The 21,773-nt window shown below is 37.1% G+C and overlaps 3 protein-coding genes across 4 annotated transcripts; 1 reads left to right on the top strand and 2 right to left on the bottom strand.

Moving 5' to 3' along the window:
- Positions 1-780: 780 nt before the first annotated feature.
- LOC113731800 (MLO-like protein 1) lies at positions 781-5,845 on the bottom strand. 2 transcript variants are annotated; one of them, XM_027257240.2, is made up of 14 exons: positions 5,582-5,845; positions 5,182-5,239; positions 4,808-5,016; positions 4,283-4,399; positions 4,141-4,201; positions 3,669-3,763; positions 2,862-2,936; positions 2,673-2,761; positions 2,482-2,531; positions 2,106-2,146; positions 1,639-1,848; positions 1,485-1,552; positions 1,305-1,365; positions 781-1,205 (listed from the first exon to the last, which is right to left on the bottom strand). In XM_027257240.2, the coding sequence occupies exons 1-14, from the start codon at positions 5,708-5,710 to the stop codon at positions 1,011-1,013; spliced, it is 1,458 nt and encodes a 485-aa protein (XP_027113041.1). In that variant the 5' UTR covers positions 5,711-5,845; the 3' UTR covers positions 781-1,010. The 2 variants fall into 2 exon arrangements, with proteins under 2 accessions (XP_027113041.1, XP_071936652.1); XM_072080551.1 differs by having other exon boundaries at positions 5,182-5,276; positions 5,582-5,718.
- Positions 5,846-9,659: 3,814 nt separating this feature from the next.
- LOC113731792 (glyoxylate/succinic semialdehyde reductase 1-like) lies at positions 9,660-14,072 on the top strand. Its single transcript, XM_027257227.2, has 8 exons — positions 9,660-10,036; positions 10,713-10,823; positions 10,918-11,019; positions 11,262-11,363; positions 11,910-12,025; positions 13,100-13,178; positions 13,254-13,424; positions 13,691-14,072. The coding sequence occupies exons 1-8, from the start codon at positions 9,926-9,928 to the stop codon at positions 13,772-13,774; spliced, it is 876 nt and encodes a 291-aa protein (XP_027113028.1). The 5' UTR covers positions 9,660-9,925; the 3' UTR covers positions 13,775-14,072.
- Positions 14,073-15,717: 1,645 nt separating this feature from the next.
- LOC113731778 (oligoribonuclease-like) lies at positions 15,718-20,763 on the bottom strand. The gene is made up of 9 exons (XM_027257216.2): positions 20,614-20,763; positions 19,926-20,015; positions 19,531-19,665; positions 17,420-17,496; positions 17,251-17,332; positions 17,055-17,110; positions 16,873-16,959; positions 16,307-16,397; positions 15,718-16,017 (listed from the first exon to the last, which is right to left on the bottom strand). Exons 2-9 carry the CDS (start codon positions 20,008-20,010, stop codon positions 15,896-15,898), a joined length of 735 nt encoding a protein of 244 aa, XP_027113017.1. The 5' UTR covers positions 20,011-20,015; positions 20,614-20,763; the 3' UTR covers positions 15,718-15,895.
- Between the last annotated feature and the right edge of the window lie 1,010 nt (positions 20,764-21,773).

The following is a 21,773-nucleotide window of genomic DNA, read 5'->3' as shown; positions in this document are numbered from 1 at the left end:
AAGACGAGAATTCTACTTCACGGATTTCAATAGTTTCATCTTCAAAAGTTAGCAAAACCACAAAATGGTAGATATTTTTTAACATGAAATTGTAGACTCACGCTCTTGCAGCGTTGGTTTTATTTGATAACTATTGTCGGCTTTTTGGCCTTTTTATTTATTTTTTCTTTGGGATAATCACAATTAATTTCTTGTAGTATTAGTGTCTAATACACAATAATGATCTTATTGTGAACGTTTTGCTAATTTCCATGCAAAAAAAAAAAAAATTCCTGTAGTCCTTGAACTTTTATGATCATGTATTGTTTATACGAGCTTTAGCGAATTCATCATTTGAATAGATTGTAAACTTTCAGTTTAAAATGCACCTTAATGGTAGTTATGCTTTTATTTGAAGAGGGCTGGATTAGATGGTAAGGTGGGAGGAATGAAAAAAAAAACTTTTATTTTGTATAACACTTCTTTATTACCATTTTTTATTATTTACAGAACTATTAATAAAATATAAAAGGAGAATATAAATTTTTTTTTTTCTACGAAATTTTATACTGGTAGTGATATTTAGAATGTTATTGAGGACGCAAGCAACTGGCCTTGGCTACAAAGCCCATAATATCTGCTTTGTCAATTCCTTCGCCAGACTCCTAATAAGTTGACGAGTCCTCGAAATCGCGTTCTTTGTCGATTTTTGGAAAAAATGAAGAATTGGGATTTTGTTCGAGAATTCTTGATTGGATTGAGCAAGCACAGTTTCATATGACGTTCAGGTTCGGGATCAGATTTGTGTGAACGCAATAAACAAAAAAATTCTTATAAACATGCTACCATCTCGGGATCAGATTTTTCAGGTTCGGGCATTCCTAATAATGGTCACGGTAAAAGCCACCCCACCCGGAGTAACGACTCAGGGAAATGGTGACGACACGCGAAGTTCCTACAAAACATGCTCTTGGACTAAACCCAAAGTACAACGCTCCTCTTCAGTTCTTCAAGAAGCCATTTGAAGCTAGCTATACATCTTCTGGTTCCTTGCGCCCATTTCCTCCCATCTGTACTCCCGCGCTAGAACCCTCAGTTGAATTTCTTTGGTTCGATCCACCAAGTGGACCCTTCAATCCCTTCTTTTGTTTCACCTTCTGAGCCCATCCAAGCAGGCCAACTTGCACATGTTCATCAAATATTGACTTCTTGAAATGGGTGCCCATCTACATTGTAGATGTTGGAGGAGACAGAGAGATTCAGGTTAGCATGAAACTCAACCGTCCATGAACTAGGTTAATCAGAAGTGTTGCAGCAGAACTGACCTGAGTAACAATTGCATAAAGCGGCAAGGTGCTGTAACTGCAGAGTACCTGAATAAAAACCCTGCAACAACCAAATTGTGTGTCATCAAGCACCATGCAACAAACCGTGTAATCAACGAGAAACTGACATGGATGACACCGAAATGATGAAAGGGCGAGAGCAAGTGTAAATGGCCTTACCCTATGATGAGCCTGGGGACAATGTAACGGACTTGCCCCATAATGCAAGAGTCAAAGCCATATTGAACCTACAGATAATTGGGACCTCTACATATCACTAAACAGGGCAATGGAAAGCTCAATTGTCAGGTGAGATGGTTGAAGATGACCCTACCCATATCCAGAAGAAAAATGCAATCTCAAATGCATTTTGGAAGAGAATGAAATGTATCAAGAATAGGACAATTTGGGGTCGGTGGAACCAAAAGTGATCATCCGAAGGCTGTACTGCTAATTCACCTTCTATAGCTACGTGCTTCTCAGCAACCTCATGAGCCAACTGAGAAATTATGTGCTCCAACTTGGTGCCAACAGCAAGTAGAAGCTGAAAAACCGATAATAGAAAATCATCAATCAAACAAAATATGCTAACTCAAGCAGGTGCAGTATACATATTCAACCAACACAAAGTGATGACAGAAACAATGGAGGATCCTCCGGGCATTTAATGTAAGAGCAGTCAAATCCAACATGCACCTTAACAAGTTCAATTGGTCTGGAATCTAATTTTACAAGATACCCGCATCTGTTCATATATAGCTTAGATAACTACAGTGTAACAATCTTAATGTGTCCACTTACAATGAAAGGAATAAATGCTATCCAAAAGTAAGTATGCCAACCTGCACAACCAACGGTTACATAAGTAATCAAATGGAAACAATCTATTGTATTTGGAAAAGCCCTTAAATACTGCACCACCAGGCAAAAGACAATTTTTCGTGAAGAGCAGTTCAATAGAGAAACTAAATAATATTTTGATAAATCTCTATTAGAAAATCGGGGAGGCAAAGTATCATGATGCCAAGTTGAGACCCAAATAGAAGGCTCAATTCTACAAGAACTGGAAGAAGGGAGAGAATCACGGACCACTCCTGTAATGACGTATACACAAGTACTGAGATCTGATATATTGAGCTGAAGATGCATGCGTGCATGCAAGGATAAAGTGGCCTACCATTGACGTTCAACAACAGGAATACAACCACAAAAATCCACAAATACCAACTGCAGCAAAGAGAATCAGATGTCAAGTGCTAATTAGCAAGACCAATTCCAGTGGAAGGGCAAAAGGAAGTCTATTGATCCACCTAAAAATATGAGACATGCCACATGAATCTTAAGCTTATATCTATAAATGTAACTTGCCTTATGCCAACAACAGTCCTGAAATCATCTTCTAGAGCGCGAATCATGTACTTGTGAAAATTAAACTTTGGGTTTCCCCTGCAGTGTGTCTTGGGGACAAGGCTCAGCATACATAATAATAATGACGAAGCAACAAAAATATAACAAAAATTCATATTATCTGAATTCATTGCTTTACAAGTGACTTACCATAATGAAACCCAATCTGAGTGCAACATAATCTGACTTGGTTACAGAACCATAAAATTGCTTACAAAAGGAATGCTGAAAGTTCAAACGCGAAAACATAAAAAGAAAGGAGTATCAGGATCATGCTAATACAAAAATATGTTCATGTATGCACATGATTCAGAAAAGGATGATGGATATTAATTTTCTTGAATTTGTTCATGTATGCACATTTTTCCGCAGACACAACCACTAAGACAAAAATAAACATCCCATTCCCCCTCCCATTTCTCCTAGTTGAACGTAGAGAACATAATTTTACCATTCCATCTATCTAATGTTCCTTGATAACTTAAACATCCCAATGTCCAAAAAGCTGGTATTATGATCTCAGTATCTTCTGTATTTGCTGAGAGACAATGCGAGGCAGAAAATATTTAGTCCCACATTCTATATTATGCTTCTATACCAAAAAAAAGGGAAAAATGTTTTTGGACCCCAAAAAACCTAAAAAAAGGGAGCTTGCCAAGATGACAAAAGTAACTGCATGTAAACCACAAAAGATGCTGGACAATTTGCTTGACTTTCATACTGATCTCCTTTCCACTGAGCCTAAAGAAAAGCAATCCAGAAGGAAATCAAACTGTAAGTGTGAACATTCTAGGATAGAAGACATTCAAACTGCAGGTACCATATTTAGCATTGTTTACAAAATAATACCATCAATCCATCAAGTGCATCGTATTTTCCATAAAATAGAGATGTCATAACAATTCTATATTCAATAGTCAACGCTATTAATGGGTAGACAGGTAGAGAATAACTTACAAACCAACCCAAAATTCTCGAGTGTCTCTCCAAACCCAAGAATCTGTTCTTGATAAAATCATGTTGATGAACATGAGTGATCTTTGGTTTAAGAACTGCATAAAAATGCACATGATTAGCACAACGAGATTAGAGAAGTTCATTTCAAACAAGAAATCCAAGAGAATCAGCATCGGACAATTCAGTATTTGGTCAACCCCCATCATATGGTAAGTTCAGTGTGTATTGTTGTGGGTTCGTTACTGTAACTGGAAAGTTTCAGCAACAGTCCATCTTAGTGAATTGCAAATAGGACCTCCTATGATAACATTGTGAATTGCAAATAGGACCTCTTATGATAACATTGTGAATTGCCATTTCAATATTTATAAAATTAAAAAAAAAATTATGAATATGACCAGTTCATCACCATTTTGTAGAGGTTTTCAAATGCTATACACCTCAACTAAGGCAGACGAGTAACAGCCCATACCGTGTTGGCTGTCATAATTATCTTTTGCAATTGAGTCCTCCCAGTGCTTCCATTGACGTATCTATATCATTAGAAGCACATTACTGGCAGAATTTTAACAGACTACAATAAGAAGCTGAAAAGGTAGAAGTTCAATCATTACCTTTGCCCCTCCAAACAGAACAGTGAGCACCGAAAAAGTCACATGTACAATGGCTAGAACAAAGATAAAGATGTGGAGATGATGCAATGCCTCAACTGATAACAGTGGGACCTTGTGCTGCAAAATGAAACGAAAGGGAAAGTAACTGGAACTGTATTTCGCAGCTCAGCACAAGGTATCGTGCATAGTCCAATAAGGTGATTAAGGTTTTAAACAAATGAAAGTTCTAGTCGACCAAATATTTGAATTATTAAACATAACCAACCACCCCCCCCCCAAAAAAAAGTATCTAGTGATACTGCTATTTGGTCAAGAGAAAAATAACTTGCCAGAAAACAAGATGCATGCTTTACGCAACTTACCAATACGAAAAAAATGCACGCTAACACTAGTAAACTACCCCAAAATACCAGCTATTGAAATGGAAAAGAAATTACGCCAAAATGACCATGTAAAAGCAGACATTATACTCGCCCAAGATGCATCACAGCAATACCATAAGAGAAGCTTGACTTAACAGCTTACCTTTGCAGCACAATAACCAGCATTAGCTGAACCCTCTGCAAGTAAGCGCCGATGAGCAGGTGTTTCCGGAATAGTATGAGAAGATCCATTCCTCTCGTTCGATGAGCATGGCAGGAGGTGCAGCGTTACAGATTCTTTCACACATAATTTGACTATGCTTCCTTGAAACACAGTCAACAGCAGTGATATAAAACCCAACAGCATCAATTCTGCACCAAGACATAAATCAATCGATTCAAAATGCACTAAAATTTCGTATCAATCTAGAAACCACTACATAAACGAAAAATACAAGCAATTTCCTCTTTTCCACAGAACTATAAAATGCAAAAGAGGATTAAAAACATTGGAGAAAAAGAGTGGTAGGTGATGACCTTCTTTAACCTTCTGCAAAGCTTCATACAAAGGCTTCTGATTCTTGTGCTTCAGATACTGCAGTATTTCCAGTAAATAAAACAACTTTTAAAACCTAGTAAGAAAATAAAAGGAAAAAAAACACTTATAAACCGACAATTGACAGATACTACAACAACTGAAACACAAAAATAGAACCTTTACATACCCCAAGAAGTTGAATTACAGTATTATATCCTGTATCTTAAAAAAAATATTTTTTGAACCGCATAATAGATACAAACTTTATATTCTCCAAGCCATCTACTAACTTACACCATCCACCTCGTTCTCTCTATTTTTGGCCACTGAGATGCAAAATAAAAATGCAGGTAGAGATAAAAACGGAAAAAGGGAAATGTTAGGGGGTAGGGAGAGGACCTTTCCGGTGTAGTGAAGGATGCGTTCGGCAGCGAGTGAGAGGGAGACGATGACGGTGCAGACGGCAGCGACCACCCACGTCGGAGTGAACTCCAGCGTCGTCCCTTCTGCTTCCCCACCTCCACTCATTCTCTTCTCTCAAATTCTTCTCCGCAATGCAGAGACCCACAACTTTCAAACTAATACAAATTACCCAAATAGACAAAAGAAAGACAAAAGAAACAAAAATTTCTCCCACTAAGTGAAACTCCTAAGTTGTGGAAGACAATAAAAAGCCGGAAAAAAAAAAAGAAAAAGGAAAAGGACCCAGGAAGAAATGTCAATCAATCAACCAAACCAGTAGCAGTAACGCTACTAGTAGTGGGACAGACAGAGGAAATGAAAACGAAAACTCATATTAGAATTAGGAACCAAGAAAGCAGATTTAGCTGCTTTATTTTTATTCTTTGGAACGTGAGAAATGGAGGGTAGAGATGGGGTGAGGTGAATCTATTCGGCTATTCCATCGGAAGGTGGAGATAGATGCTGGTGAGATTTCAATGAGACACGACAGCCGTTTTCAGACGGCGACACTTTGAATACTGGGGCGGTTCTTTTTTTTTTTCGCCGCTAAGACGACATACATCGTAACCTTATTTAATGCAAAGAATTTATTAATGAAATTAATACACGCTTTTTGCTACTATATTAAACACGATTTAGACGCGATTAGTCGTAATTGGGATAGGATAGGGCGGGCTGTTTAAACGAGAGAGAACACATTTCTTAATCAATTTTTTACCTTTAGAACATTGCAATTCAGAGACAACTTTTAATTTATAGGATGGGGTATGATATCTATGAATCTGTTGGATTTATGGATACCCCAAATTAAGCTCCTGCCTTATAGGATTTCTTCTTCTTCTTCATTTCCTCAAAAACATCAATAGATGTCTGTAATTCTATGAGAAATCCGTTCATTATGGGAAAACTAGATAAATGAATTTAATTTTGTACCGTGTGATTTACGTGTTCAACAGTAAGTTTAGCTAAAAAAAACCTGCATATTTTGTAGTTTTGATACATTGTCATGAGTAGTTAGATTATGGAAGGGATCTAGACTTCAAACTCTCTATAAATGTGTACGAAAGCTTACAATGTGCGATCCAAATTTGTTCAAGTTTTGACCAAGCGTTTAGATGAACAATGCTTTAGGGTCGTCCTAAATGAATATGACAGTCTCGAAGGATATTCAAGGGATATTAGAGCTAAAAGCAAATGGTTAATGTAGCGGAGCCAATCTACAGATGCCACGTGTCAGCTCGAGATGCGGTGATATAGCAGCTCGGACCATATTCAAGGGATATTAGAGCTAAAAGCAAATGGTAAATGTAGTGGAGTCAATCTACAGATGCCACGTGTCAGCTCGGACATAAGGGGGCATCAATTCGATTGTTTCCACCGCCGTTCAAGCCGTGTGAGTTTAGTGGGCTGCGCCTCCCAAACCTTTCGAAATCAGCAAGCGAAACCCTATAAAAACTCCCCCTTGACTAGGGCTCGTGGTCCCATAAGGAAACTCTCACCCTCAAACCTATAAATACAACACCACAAGACAATACAAGGTGCGTCATCTACAGTACTCTATACTATTGCTTACTCTCAAGCTCTCACTAACTTAATCATCGGAGCTATTTCGGGGAACTAGTCCCCCTATTAGCTTCTTCCTGCAGGACAGCTCGTTTGATCTCCTCCCATCAGCTCGGCCTTCCTCCGTTCGCCCAGTTCATTGCAGCTCGGATCGGATCACATTTTTGGCAGTCGCATCAGTAAACATGGTTACTAGATTATTCAAATCTTTTTTATTTTAATCACTAAACTTTTTATCTAGTCAAAACAGTAATCCAACTATTTAAAAGTGCAATTTGGGTCCAATAAGTATTCATTTTCATTAAATAAGTGATGGAAAATATACGTTTTCATTAGTTGAATAATGAAAAATGGACGTATTCATTAGTTAAACAACCATTTTGGTAACATAAAGTGCGAGGCAAGTTGAATTGCTATTTTTTGGAATTTATATAGAAAAATATGCTGTGATGATTTGATCTATGTAAGATAGATATGCAACCATGAAGTGTGTTCATAAAAAAAGTAAAAATTTTCCTTAAAAAATCGCAATCCAAACAAGAAGTTACCAAAATGTAGAGTTTGAAATAGTTTGGTGACTATTTTATGTTACCTGCTCTAAAGTTAATGAAATTTGAACTAGTTGTTTGACAAGTTAATGTGAAAATTACATAATAAAATGTAAAAGTGTTATACTTTACCTCACGGAGTATCACTTTCCGCCTTTGACTTTTCTTGCAAATCAAATAACTGGTTAGTAAAACGTTTCCCGTTATAGTTCCAAACCAAACAGGCGAAGAGGACTAGCAAAAATTTATGCCATAACGAGAGGTTTATGAGATTTTTTTATTTTTATTTTTAAACGCATTTGTTACAAGCTACCGCAAGAGTCCATTCAAGCTACCGACCGCAAGAACGGAGCTGGGGGAGTTCGAGCAAGACAAAGGTTCTTTATTTGGCTTGTTATTTTATTATTTTAAAAAAAAAATCCAATAGAACGTGCATCACGCATGATGAATGGTTGCCACACGGCCCTCCAGATTGACGTGAAATAAGCCGCCCAATTTCTCGTCTCCTGGTAAAGAATTCAAATTCTTTAGAACTCAAAACGACTAATTTAATCCCAAAATGAACAATTAATTTGCTCAAAGTAGTAGTGTGCCAATTGCTACTGTTCAAACTGATTAGCCATGATTGATTAGGTGATGTCTCATCTGCATTTTCCCGCAATCAGTCCGGATTACCGCCATGAGTCAATCTTCTTCCACCTATTTTCCACCGCCCATTTGTTGCGCCGTTAAAGTAGAAATGATTTTCTAATTCGATCATCATCAATAGTTATTTTGTATGTCAATTCGATCATCAATAATTGATTTGTACGGGGAGACAGCAAAAATCTTGTCACGTCAAAAAAAAAAAAAGGAAAAAGAAACAAATGATAATGACACTCCGTCATCAAAGAAGGCTGTGCGCTGAAACCGAAAGCTAATTTAAGATTCGGATAAAACCCAAAAAAAGAAGAAGATGCTTGACACAACCAATTGAGTGTTGTTTGGAGTTATTGTGCTTTTAGTTTTTCCCGTAGACAGAAGAAATACATGCATAATTAGATTAGAACGCTCAAAAAGTCATTGTCAAATTGAGTCAGAGACTAATCTAAGGGGGACCCACAAACCAACACCATTCAATCAATTGGTGACAGGAGGTGCGGCTGAAAACCTTAAATCCAGATTAAAGAACCCACAATTATAGTACTTTTAGTTAAAAAGCACTTTTTAGTACTAAAAGTACTTCAAAAGAGTTTAATGAATATATCGTTTCATAAGGGGTGAAGCTTTTCATGTTAAAAATGCTTTCAACCAAAATTTAAATTCGATACTTTTAAATAACCTTTATATTTTAAGAAAAATAAAATATTTAATCTAATAATTTATTGCATATTATAAATTAAATAAATAGATAAATATATTTAAACTACCGCAGCCCGACACAATTCGATCATCAAACATTACAATTCCACGATCCTGGGCTACCGGCTACGGCCACCGTGAAAGACTTGGGCTCGTAAATTTAGATTCAATTCAGTCTAACCAAACAAAGAATTTTTCAATTCTTACATCCAGCCCATGGACCAAATTAAGTTACGCATCAATGGGCCCAGATCTAGCAAGCTAGTCAGTAGTCAGGGCCAGGTATTTCATTGTTGTTGCAACATTCCTGGACAAAAGAATGCCACAGCAGATCGCTGCCCTCAGCTGCAGAGTGCTGACCTCCCGTCCCGTAACTCTGGAGACCAGAGGCTAAACCGACGAATCAACGAAGAGAGAAAACGAGTGGAAGAAAACAGACACTGACGTGGCACAGATCCGTCTCCCAGCCTCAGATCAACCCACCCCTCCCCCCCCGCTCCCCAAAAACAAAAAAACAATCTGATAATAATATATATTATTCCTGTTTTTCCTAATCGATGACAGTGATTAAATATAAAATTGCATCACTATCATCACGTTACTTTTGCTGCATTGGTATACAATTCATATTGGATTGAAAACTGCAGAAACACTATTATAGCTGGCCACTAGTCCTTATTCAGTTGGATTTTCTTGGTGGTATTACATAGTAGTAGTAGTGGTGGTGGTGTATTACAGCAGAGGAGAGAGTTTACTATACTTTGGCCACTACACCATTGATAGTGAACAAGGAAGAGAGGGGTAATTAGTTTTGGGGTTGGAAAAAGATATGGGGGAGGAAATTGGGTTTTTGGGTTTGGGAATTATGGGGAAGGCCATGGCAGTGAATTTGCTCCGGCATGGCTTTAAGCTCACTGTCTGGAACCGTACCCTTTCCAAGGTACTACTCATTTTTCTCTCCATGTATGTGTAGATTTTACATATTTAAGTATGATGATCATATTTTGATTGATTGATTGATTTATTTATTTATTTAGGTTGTTGCGTTGGCTATTGGATTGGAACATAAAGAAAAAAAATGATATAGTAAAACTGAGCTGTTGGATGATGTGTAATGAATGATTTGCGTTAAGAGTGCAAGAAAAATGATTTCGAAGCTACATATCCTTCTCGACCTGATTGTGTGCGCTTTTATAGATTGATATTTAACTAGTCCGAAAGAATGGAAAAATCTTCGAACATGAGATTTTACAAGTTTTCCTTTTCTCTTCCTTGTTCTAATTCTTTTAATACTTGCGGCTTTTGTAGCGCATGAAAGTGGCTCACTTGGTTTAATTATCGTAACACTCGTCTATGTTTGTTTCATTGGTATGATTTCCAACCAAACTTGTAGCATTGAAAATCAAAAGAGCGACTATGGACCTTCCAGAACAAAGAAATCTTAAGCTAATCAACTGATTATGATGCGGCACGCAGTATCGTGGCTTTTGCTTGTTACTTGAAACCATGAAAAACAATACAAACTTACTTCCTGTGGCCCACGAATCGTTTATGCTTGGCTGTTGAATGCAACAAAAACCTTTTTAGTTCCTCAATATTTAACTGATGCCTTGCAGTGTGATGAATTGGTGGAGCATGGAGCTTCTGTTGGAGAAACTCCTGCCGCAGTAGTGAAGAAATGCAAGTATACCATTGGAATGTTGTCTGACCCTGCTGCAGCTCTTTCTGTAAGTCCAAAGAATGAAAGTCAACATTTAGCAAGTTGTTCAAGTTGAGACTTGAACTCTTTATCTCTGATGGCATATATTGATTGATTCTTAGGTGGTTTTTGACAAAGATGGTGTTCTTGAGCATATTTGCACCGGTAAAGGTTATATTGACATGTCAACTGTCGATGCTGACACGTCTTCAAAGATCAGTGAGGTGTGGATATCAATTTTTTGGCCTTTCTTTGTCTGGTCAAAATCTGTGAACTTAGAACCACTCCTAGTAGATGACCGAAGTAACAGTTCTTGTCTTGTTAAAGGAGTGTAATTTGTGACTCTAGAAGGTTATGCTATAGTAAATGTCAGTGGAGGAAACACGCACTCCCGTTGTTGCATTCTTCAATTTTGACTATATTTGTTGGTGAATTACCAAAATCTGCACTCTTCCCTTGCTTCCAGGCAATTACATCAAAGGGAGGTCATTTCCTTGAGGCCCCAGTTTCAGGTAGCAAGAAACCTGCTGAAGATGGTCAATTAGTCATCCTTGCTGCTGGGGAGAAGGTAGATTTATTATTTTTTGATGCCTCAGCACTTGTTTGATTTTTGTTCCATTAGTTTTTGATACATTTAGAATGCATCTACTGTACAATTTCCCCAGTTATGTATCTCATTTCAGCTATTCAAGATAAAATAAGATTTGTAGAAAAGGTCTTCTCCCCTTAACGCTGTTTATGCCAACTTACAAGGATGACTATTCAGCTTTGAGGCATTTTAAACTAAATGAGGAGGTCTTTATTCCGAGGAATAGTGCTTCTTGTGTCTTTACTGTTCCCTTTCCCACCATTTCCTATTTCCCATCCTTGTAGCAAATTGAGCACTATCCCTGATAAGAACTTGTTGAGTACAAAAAAATGCTTGTATCTTGCTTTATCATTGGTTAAATTATTGGATCACAAGTTCTCATCTATATGCTGTGATTTTTATTTATTGATTAGAGCTATGAGAAGGCCATAAAGAAAGAGATGAAGTTATGACAGATGGATTTTAGATATAAATTCTGGTCACACCACGGGTAGTAGTTCTAATAAAAGAATTATATTAATGCAGGCATTGTATGAGGAAGCACTTCCCGCTTTCAATGTCATGGGAAAGAAATCATTCTTTTTAGGGCATGTTGGAAATGGAGCAAGAATGAAACTTGTCGTCAACATGATAATGGGCAGGTAATTTATACTTAACTTCCATTTGTAGATTATACACTTCTGTGTCGTGCTCTTGGGAATAATTCATTACAAAAATCATTCTTTATATTTAAAAGGTAAGTTAAATAGAACATTGGAAGTACTTGTTTTACTGAAATCGAACATGACTGAAATTGTATGTGCAACATACTATTTCCAGCTGCTGGTGAGCTTTCCCTTTCCCCTTTTCATATTTCTGCAACATCTCCTTATGTGGAGTCTTAGTATCCAGTCTATTTTCTCGCCCACCACGAGGGGGTAGGGGCATGTGATTGGGCAGCAGGAGGATGGATAAGTGGCAACCCTGGTTGTAAATTTCCAGCTAATGTAAAGTATGACGTCTACTGTCAGACTGAGCCACAATGGGTTACTATCATGCCTGATTTTTTTACCAATTTCAAACTTGAATATAATGTTCAATCAGCGAATATGAAATCTCTAGCGTGTCAGTGGGTTTGGGAAGCGGTAGGATGTTAAGTAATAATCTGAGTTTTAAATCCTGGACAAACGTAATATGACTTTTTATGAGACTTTCTTACTGCAATAATTATATCTGGCTTAATTGTTTTTATTTGAAAGACAGTTTTCCAAGGTTCAATGAAGATCAATTAGTGAGATATCAGCTCTTCTATTATGTTAGCGGACATTAGTATGAATAACTTGGTGGTAATAAAATCCATTCTCAATCTGTTTATGCCCTTGAGAACCTGTAAAACAATACTTAGTTGTGTCTGATGTGCCAATTCATGATTACGATATTTTCATCTTTACCTTTTCAGTCACTTACCAAAGCCTATCTTAGCCAGACTCTTCACTTTTCCCTGCCTTACCGTATCCTACTCTTCATTTTGCACTAGAGTAGCTATGTTGTCAGGAGTGCCGTACCTGAGTTTGGGTTACATAGGTCAAAGCAAGTGTGCATGTTGAGTTTGGAATTATGCATGGCAAATAGTGGCACATAAAATTTCACGTTAGAAAAATGGATGCTTTTGTGGAGCTGTTGTCATAAGAAACAGTAGTGTTGGTCAGTGATTTTTGGTCCTTGCTACTTTGCAGTATGATGAATGCATTCTCAGAGGGACTTGAATTGGCCGATAGAAGTGGACTGAACCCTCAAACTCTTCTTGATGTTTTGGTGAGGCAACTAACTGCAGATTCTTCTCACATTCCGTTAGTTCTCCACTTACTTTTCCATTTTTTTTTATATCAGGACCTTGCAGCAATTGCCAACCCAATGTTCAAGATGAAGGGACCTCCAATGCTCCAAAATAATTATACCCCTGCTTTTCCTCTGAAACATCAGCAGAAGGATATGAGATTGGCTCTTGCCCTTGGAGATGAAAATGCAATTTCAATGCCAGTTGCAGCTGCAGCTAACGAGGTAAGGCATTCTTCACCTCAGTGACTCAGTTAACAAATGAATTTACATTTTTGTTCCTTTTTTCATTTTTCTGTTCGTTATGGCTTTGAAGTTAGATATGTTAGATTGCTGTAGGAAAAACCTTAGTATTGAAGCAGATAATGTGAACTATAGAATCCACATTGTGGAGTTTGCCAAGTGAAGCATTTGACTACGTGTTCAAATAAGATTTTCAATCCAGATATAATTATGTTGTTTAGATGGACGCTTTATCATTTGACATGCAGGCCTTCAAAAAAGCCAGGAACTTGGGGTTAGGGGATCTTGATTTTTCAGCTGTGCACCAGACAGTTAAGGGTGGTGAACTTTGATATTGAACCTACCAGGGACTCGGGGCACCGATGCTGCTAAAGAAGATAATGTGAGGAGCATCAGGATAAGCGGACAGAAGAACATAGATGTCTGCGGACAGAAGAGCGTAGACGCCTTCCTGCTCTAGAAATTGAGTTGTGTCAACCACTAAGATTGCTTTTATGTACAACTTGACTATTCTTTCCTGTATGAACCACTCCACTACAGTGAAATTGCTTGGTTTGGTCCAATGTTTTAAAATTCGGACCGGTGATTGACCCCGGTTGAGTGACTGGTTCCGGTTTGTTTCCGGTTCAACCGTTCGAGCCACTGGTTCTTTGATTTTTTATTTTTTAAAATATTTATATGTACAAGCCCACCATAGCATGCGGTGGGCCAGTCCAAGTTTCCTTTAGTACTTCCACATACTGATTGTTTACCCATGGACTTAGGCCTTGTTTGGATTGCTGTTTTCCGTCGAAAAATTATGTCATTTTTCGTAATCACATTTTTCTATTATCTTTTTCCCTCACATACATCAAATCGCTACAGTAATTTTTTTATAAAAAATGCAATCCAAACACAACCTTAGTTGTCTGGTCAATTAAGTCCCATCCAAATTTAAAAAACCCGGGCCCAATTCATAGAGTGTTTTAAATCTTCATGACCAATTTAGCTTAGCTAATGTATTGTTTACTACAACAAAATAAGCGAGGAATTTGGAAAATAAGGAGTGAATTAGCAAAAATTCCAAACAAATTTTAAATCCATTAGATATTTGAATAGTTAAAAAAAATTCAAAAACACCAAAAGATCTAAAAATTCCAAGGATTTTTTGAGAAATTCGAAAAAAGTGAATACATCAAATAGAGAAAAAAAAATGTCACCAGAATTCCTAAAACAACACATGAAATGTAGAAAAATTAGAAAAAAAATCTGCTCAAATTTGTCAAACAAAAACAATCAAAAGTGATTACCCAGTTATCACTTTCTCAACTTAACAGAACAATAAAAGGGACTAAATGTAACTCCAAAAGAAGATTTTTTTTTTTTGAATCATTGTTAAAATGGTACAACCATTCCCAAAAATAAAAAAGACAAAAAAAAAATTCAAACCACAAAAGAAATGAAGAAACTGACAAATAAATAGAAAAAAAAAACTCACCCAGGCCTTTACGCATGAAAATTAAACTTTAGGATCCATCTGATATCTTATGTGGGTAAGTTATGGAGTTTGAGCTTTGGATTGAAAAAGATAATAGACTAGAAAGAAGAGAAAGGAGTGAACATTGAGACTTTTTGACAAACTCACAAAAGAAGAAAGTTTGGAACTTTAGAGGAGGAATAAAAGTAACGGTTGTCTTCTTTTCTTTAGAGTTTAATAGTTTGTTGCCTTTAATGTGAATATCAGTAAGTTTGGTAAGTTAAGTGAGTAAGAATACTCAAACTGGATTCAATCGATTCATCCGGATTTTTTCGATTTTCACGATTTTTATTCTGTTCCGGTTTTAGCTTCCAACTGGACCGGTGTCATGACCGATTCACAGTTCAACTGGTCGAATCGATTGGTCTGATCAGGTTTTAAAAACACTGGTTTGGTCCATTGACTGAAAGAGTAAAGGGCCCAGAGAGTTAAGAAGTAATTTTTGTTCGGCCCTTCTTTACCACACCTTTGCTTCTTTACTTTTTCTTTCATCTTTCTTAGAAAGCACTCCTGCTCTTTTGCGTTGGGCATATATCTTGTTGCTTTTTGTACACTTAAATGTGAGTATTAACTATTAACTATCCTGATCTATATTTATTAGACACACAGGAAATTTCCGCCCATATATTTATTTTGTTGAGAAAACGAATATTTTTACACGCACAAAATTTTCATCCATATATTTATCTTGCTAAGAAAATCAATATTTATCTTGATTAACCACACACACCATGCATCGATTACCAAAGGTACACAGCATGAACTAATCCACCATCCACTTTACATTCAAATGAAATCGTGTTTACTATTCTGCATGAACTAACACACCATCCACTTTACATTCAGACCACGCCAAGAGTCGTGACATGTAACACCGCTGCAATTGCTTGTATTCAAAAAGAAACCACTGGAGCCACAAGCTGCTATCTTGCCCTCATCACTTCCTAGACTTGGATGCCTTGAATATGTTTTCCTTGTAGTACTTAAGTTCTGCTATACTTTCTTTGATGTCATCCATAGCTCTGTGCTTGTTTTCTTTTTGAGGAGCCTTCTTGTTATCTAGTAGACACAATTAATTTTTTTTTTTTAAAAAAGGTGCAATAAGTCAGGCCCAGACATGAGTTGAGTGCACCAAATTCAGGATCTCAACAAAATAGCAGTACCACAAGACAATGGAAAAGGACAGTTCTGAATGAATCCATTTTATTATATCAACTTCTGGTTCTGTTTTAGATGCAGTGGCCAAACATACATTCTGATGCACAGGCTAGTCAAAATTGTTGAAACAGTAGTACTGAAAGAAATTTAACACGCTTTGTGAACTTAAAAGCAGTGTTAAAACTATCACCTCTTGGATACCAACGGAGACATAGTGCCTTGATGCTGCTGACGTCTACAAGTACATGAGAGAAAAGACTAGCCAATTCGGGCATATATTTCTGCCAAAGGAAACTTTGTATTAGAACATGAAAGCATTTAGCAAACAAACCACCAAATGAAGGGTTATCAAAAATGAGTTCATCCATATTACGGGAGTGGATGCCTGTCAGCATTTCTAGCAACAAATCTCAACTACGGGCATGCACCACATGTCTGAAGAAGCACTAAAAAAAAGCATCTAAATCCAAAATATTTCATCTGGAATTCTAACATTCTCACCTTAAACATTGTAAACCTAAACACTGATGCGTGTGTGTGTATACGTACATCTGTATGCATAAATATAAAAGGTGTTTGATAGCTGTATTGCACATTGTCTAGCAAAATACTCGTGTTGGACAAGATAAATGCAAGGCCTATAGGACTGTATATGATACTTGCACCAGAATAACGCAATTGTGCCATATCCATCACATATCCATGTGTAATCTCATTCAAACTCAAATACAAGCACATAAAAATACTTTGTCATACCTTCAAAAACAAAAAGTCCATATAAACTGAATTTCCTGCAAGAAGAGGCGTATATGTGCCCACATTTTTTTTGACAAATTCAACAACCTGCACAAAGGAACACGGAACTATCACATTAGTCTGAGAGACAAAAGGCTTTACAATGTTGTGCAATGGTGAAGGGGATACTGAAGCCTTAATACCTGCTTTTCAGCTTCGCATTCGGTGATGGTACTGATTAGCACCTTGTCAGTCAAACCTTCATCACAGAATAACTAGTTAAATTTCACTACTAACCATAAGATACCAGAAAAGGCAATTAGTATTTACAGGCCACTCGTGTGGTTATGAAACAATGGAAGGACAATGGAAAAGAAAGACACATGGCAAGCTGATTACCACTGGCTGCATGATGTTGTTGACACCATTCTCCCATTCTATCCAGGCAGTCCTTCTCTTGATGAATGATCAAATGAGGACCCTATAGGTAAATGACAAAAAAATAATAAAAAAGGTTAACTGGATGGAATGACATAGAGATCAACTGAAAGAGTGAGATTGAGATTACCTCAATTGATTTGGTCAAACTACCGTCTGTGATTACACAAGCAATCTCCAAGATTCTGTCAATTTCAATGTTCAAACCTACATAAGTAACAAAGAATGGGTCAGCTATGAGGATATTATTTTCTAAAAGAATATTTAAAGCATACGAAACGTGGCAGGCAATCAGTCAAATCAGTTTTGTAGCGTCTGCCAAGTACAGATTCATGAATGCAACAACTAATCCTTCCTTCAGATTTCAAACAGTAGTCCATAACTCATAACTAAATGCCCAAATGATCAAGATTACAAAGATGGGGATAGCAAACACGATTTCAGCAAACAGTAGCAATTTTCCCTGGTTGAATTTTTCTTCTTATTCTAAACCCATAGGGCCACCTAGAGATATGGAATGATGACTGAGCATATTTGCTCTCAAGCTCACAGATGACTACGGCCAAGTGGACGAACAAAAAGGTTTCATATAACAGCAAAGATACAACCTAGTCTCTCTCTTTAGTCTCATGCTTGAGAAAGAGCGCCCAACAAGGGGCCTCACCCTCCATTTGTTTAAGTACATAGTGATGGATGTGCTTACGTGGTTTAGCTAGGAGCATTCAGCAATTACATTTTCCCAACTAGTCTTCACATACCGATTAATTCATTGAGGTACAATTCCCAAAGGCATAACATACCACAACAATTCAAAGCCAAGTACTAGTACAATTTCGACCAACAAATTGAAGACATTTCTTCCAGGAAGGATTAAAACTTTTCTTAGAATTTTCCTGAATTCAGCTCTCTCCCACTCTAGGCTTGCATGTGTTCTTTTGGACATAATTCATGCTGACAAAGCTAATTAACATGGTCCACAATGTCCCACTTACTAATGTCAATGCATTTTTTCTGGATGTAGAGAGATGAGGAAATAAAGCAATTTAAGAAAACAAACAAAACATAAGCATCGTGATCAAAAGAACTACAGAAGCAAGAAAAACCAAGGAATCTAGGCCCAACCACTTTGATAACCAGTCTCAAATGCCAGGTAATAACTAACGGGCAAATCCTATTGAAGATAGCACCACATAGAAACTTTCATTGGACTATACATTCCTAGGGGATAAACTAAGCAAGTTTAGCTCTGAAGCACTACCAAGTTGATGACAACACAAAAAGAACCCATCTTTCCCAAATTCTAATCAATTCACTTGTGAATTTTATGCTTATGAATTCATGTTTGGATTTCGACTATAATCATGCTCCTTTACAGCTGACACAATTCTTTGGGGACTCGTAATCAGAACATAGGTATTTAAGGAAGAAAAATATTCATACACTAAAGGATTTGAACAAAGGATTTTTAGAGAAGAAAACTTAAAAATTAACAAAAGGGAACAATCAAGTAGATGGCCAGAGAAAGAGAAAGAGGTTTAGGTTAGCTGAATGCTCTAACAGCGGAAAGGAATGAAAAACAAGGCAAGAAGAACATTCTCTCATGAAGTACATGAAAATTTCTGTTCATGAATGGTAACCATGGAATTTAGGATAATACTGACGGAGTAATAAGTGGAGCAGGAAGGTCGAAGAGCAACAAACCTGGACAAATGAACCACATGAATCTCTGATTGACAGCAGTAGGGACCACAAAGTTGCTTATTGACACTTAAGACTCAAACAGCTCTCAGGAACCTAGAACAAAAAGGAGCTCTAAGTTTTATTATGTACGCTCATAACTCATTATCTAATGGTTCTAGGAAAATGATGAAAAAAGCCTTTGTCTTAATAAGTGTAAGAAACTGGAAGCAGCAACTTTGGGCTAAAAAAAATTAAGTGATTTTCCTTCAGCAGCAAGTTGAAAAAGAAAGTTGACTTCTGCACTTATATGGTCTGATTTAGTGATATTTCAAATCAAAGAGAAAAGTTTACAATGTGATAGAAATACTATCGCAGGCACAGATGATATCAGATGATTCAGACAACAAATCAAAACCCTGTTTTAGTGAATGACTAGGCATGCCATCCAATTAGATTATGGATTATCTTAAACAGCCATTAACACTTACAGGTATTTTCTATTAACCAACTCCTTGGCAAAAGAATTTGTATCATATGAATAACCTAACACTAGATACTCACCAGTCATTTCCAGGTCAATCCACACAAGTGGCAACTTGCACTCTCCAGAAGGCACTTCTGAGCTTTGTGGACCATTTTTATCATTATTAACAGTGGTTGTATCCCCTGAGCTGTCATCTTTCTTCTTCCCTTGGGCTGCATAACAAAGATATCCAGTGGCATTTTAGTACACTGGATGATACATGCCAATTGCTTGTCTTTCCAGAACAAAAAATGCACCACTCACGTTGATGTTGAAGCAGAAATTAAAGCTAAAAGAAAATTTACATCTTTGCTTTGTTAAGAGTCAGTGAAACATAGTCTAAATCCAACATTTCAAACAAAGTGAATATAAAGCAAGCTGAGGCACTTCCCAGAAATCAATGCCAGTGTAAACCTCTCTTTCTCATACTCGCCTTCAGCAGCAAAAGAGGTCGTGTGTTCCCTATCATCCGTTGCATCCAGTTCCAGCAAAGAAAATGCATTTGAGAGCCGATCCATATCCACTGCAGACAGGTGATAGAGAGCATGTTGAAGCTAAAGTATTGACAAATGGAAAGTATAATCAAATAAAATAAAATAAACAGGACAAGGGGAAACATGTGGTAAGAAAAAAACACAGACATGATCCTTTTAACAAAATATAGAACAACTAGGATACAAAAACCTCAAAAACAAAAAAAAACCCTTGTCACGGCCATAAAGCTGCATTTATCAATCAATGTGACATCCGTTTAAGTATCGATTTACATGATCAAGTTTTCAATCCCTAAATGCTTCTCCATCTTTAATAAGATATCCAGATCCTTCACCGTTTTCTGCCCCAGTTGCCTTAATCTTCAACCGTTCGAGATAAAGATAAAAACTTTGGCAAAACCCCACTTCAGATAACAATTAATTAGTGGGATTTCTGGAATTTAACTATGACTAAACATAAAACGACGACTTTACATCAATGGTTAGTCAAGAGAAACGAGAGAGAAGTCGACGGGGTAGTCCAACATTCAAATACTTAAAGGGCAATGAGCATGGTGGTTGATATAACTGCATTGAGCAGCAGATAGGACCACGGAGGACATAGAAAAGGGAAGGATGGACGCTCACCGGGCACAGTAGTCGGCGACCGGCAGCTCGGAGCTTCAAAGTCTTCAACACCAAGAAGCGTCAAAATCTTCGTCAAACGCTTTATAGATAGTCTCAAAATGGCTGCTGCGCTGGCCCAGCGGCCTTTTTGGAAAACATCGTCTGGTGTTGCCTAATGGGCTTCACATTTTCTGCTTTTCGACCCCCATTGGGCTTCATATGCGTGTTTAATTTTCACGAATTGTTGGCTTGAGGATCGAGACAATAAATAATTAGTAATAACAGTAACATAAACCCTTTAAACAAATGGGTATATGATATCCCATTAAATAGCCTTTTCGGAGCATTGGATTAAGGCCTAAATACACTTTTAAAGAGATTTGGCAATTTATGCTTTGCCACAAATTCGTCTAAACCTCGTTTTCTTAGAAACCTCAAAAATTTTTCAAAACGTGAAATAGAAGATTCCTTAAGGGTTATTTTCTGAAAAGTGAGTTTTGAGAAATAAAGGATACAATCTATATTAAAAGATCAATAATCTCTTATTCATATAATAAAATTGAGCCTTTCTTTTTTTGGGGAAAAAATTGGAGATTAATTAGTGCATGCATTAAAGATATATTTTTCAATAATTAGCACTTATAACTTCCACATTTTGATCATTAACCAAGTCCTCTCATAATCATACAACCACAATAATCTTTTTTTTTTTTTGCTGACGAAATGGGTGTTCGGGTCAATTCATACGGGGCCCGACTAATCCCACTCCTGTCCGGAAGGAGAGGCCCCTTTCCCCCCGAACACGATAACCACTGGGACTGGATTCCTGTTGAGGGAGCTGGACAATGACTTCCAAGGGACTATCGTGACCAAACGAGCTGTCCATGAGGGGCTACAACCACAATAATCAACTTATTAAATTTAGTCCCGTGACCAAACGAGCTGTCCATGAGGGGCTACAACCACAATAATCAACTTATTAAATTTGTATGCAGTTTTTGTTGCCAATTTCGAACCTTCTTAATTTGTTGTACTCTGAGATTTTAGGAACTTCTTTCTCACTTGGTTCGAAAATTTGTATCCATCTCTTCTGTACTGGAAAAAAAAAAAAGGAAAACTTCTCAATTTTTATTTTTGCCTCTACCAAAATTAAGAGAAAGCTAGGTGCATTTAATTATTTC

The sequence above is a fragment of the Coffea arabica genome, chromosome 1c, assembly GCF_036785885.1.
Source record: "Coffea arabica cultivar ET-39 chromosome 1c, Coffea Arabica ET-39 HiFi, whole genome shotgun sequence".
Classification (NCBI taxonomy): Eukaryota; Viridiplantae; Streptophyta; class Magnoliopsida; order Gentianales; family Rubiaceae; genus Coffea; species Coffea arabica.
This window is presented reverse-complemented; position numbering and strand designations above follow the sequence as displayed.

Bases quoted from the DNA above. Each gene is read 5' to 3' on its own strand.
- LOC113731800 (XM_027257240.2), bottom strand. From the start codon at position 5,710: ATGAGTGGAGGTGGGGAAGCAGAAGGGACGACGCTGGAGTTCACTCCG. The intron at 4,400-4,807 runs GTAAGCTGTTAA...TTCATTTTGCAG, and splicing joins CTGGTTATTGTGCTGCAAAG to CACAAGGTCCCACTGTTATC. The intron at 1,553-1,638 runs GTAGGGTCATCT...AATTATCTGTAG, and splicing joins CATTTTTCTTCTGGATATGG to GTTCAATATGGCTTTGACTC.
- LOC113731778 (XM_027257216.2), bottom strand. From the start codon at position 20,010: ATGGATCGGCTCTCAAATGCATTTTCTTTGCTGGAACTGGATGCAACG. The intron at 17,111-17,250 runs GTAATCAGCTTG...TCTGTGATGAAG, and splicing joins ACAACATCATGCAGCCAGTG to GTTTGACTGACAAGGTGCTA. The intron at 16,960-17,054 runs GTATTAAGGCTT...TCCTTTGTGCAG, and splicing joins AATGCGAAGCTGAAAAGCAG to GTTGTTGAATTTGTCAAAAA.
- LOC113731792 (XM_027257227.2), top strand. From the start codon at position 9,926: ATGGGGGAGGAAATTGGGTTTTTGGGTTTGGGAATTATGGGGAAGGCC. The intron at 10,037-10,712 runs GTACTACTCATT...GATGCCTTGCAG, and splicing joins GGAACCGTACCCTTTCCAAG to TGTGATGAATTGGTGGAGCA. The intron at 12,026-13,099 runs GTAATTTATACT...GCTACTTTGCAG, and splicing joins GTCAACATGATAATGGGCAG to TATGATGAATGCATTCTCAG.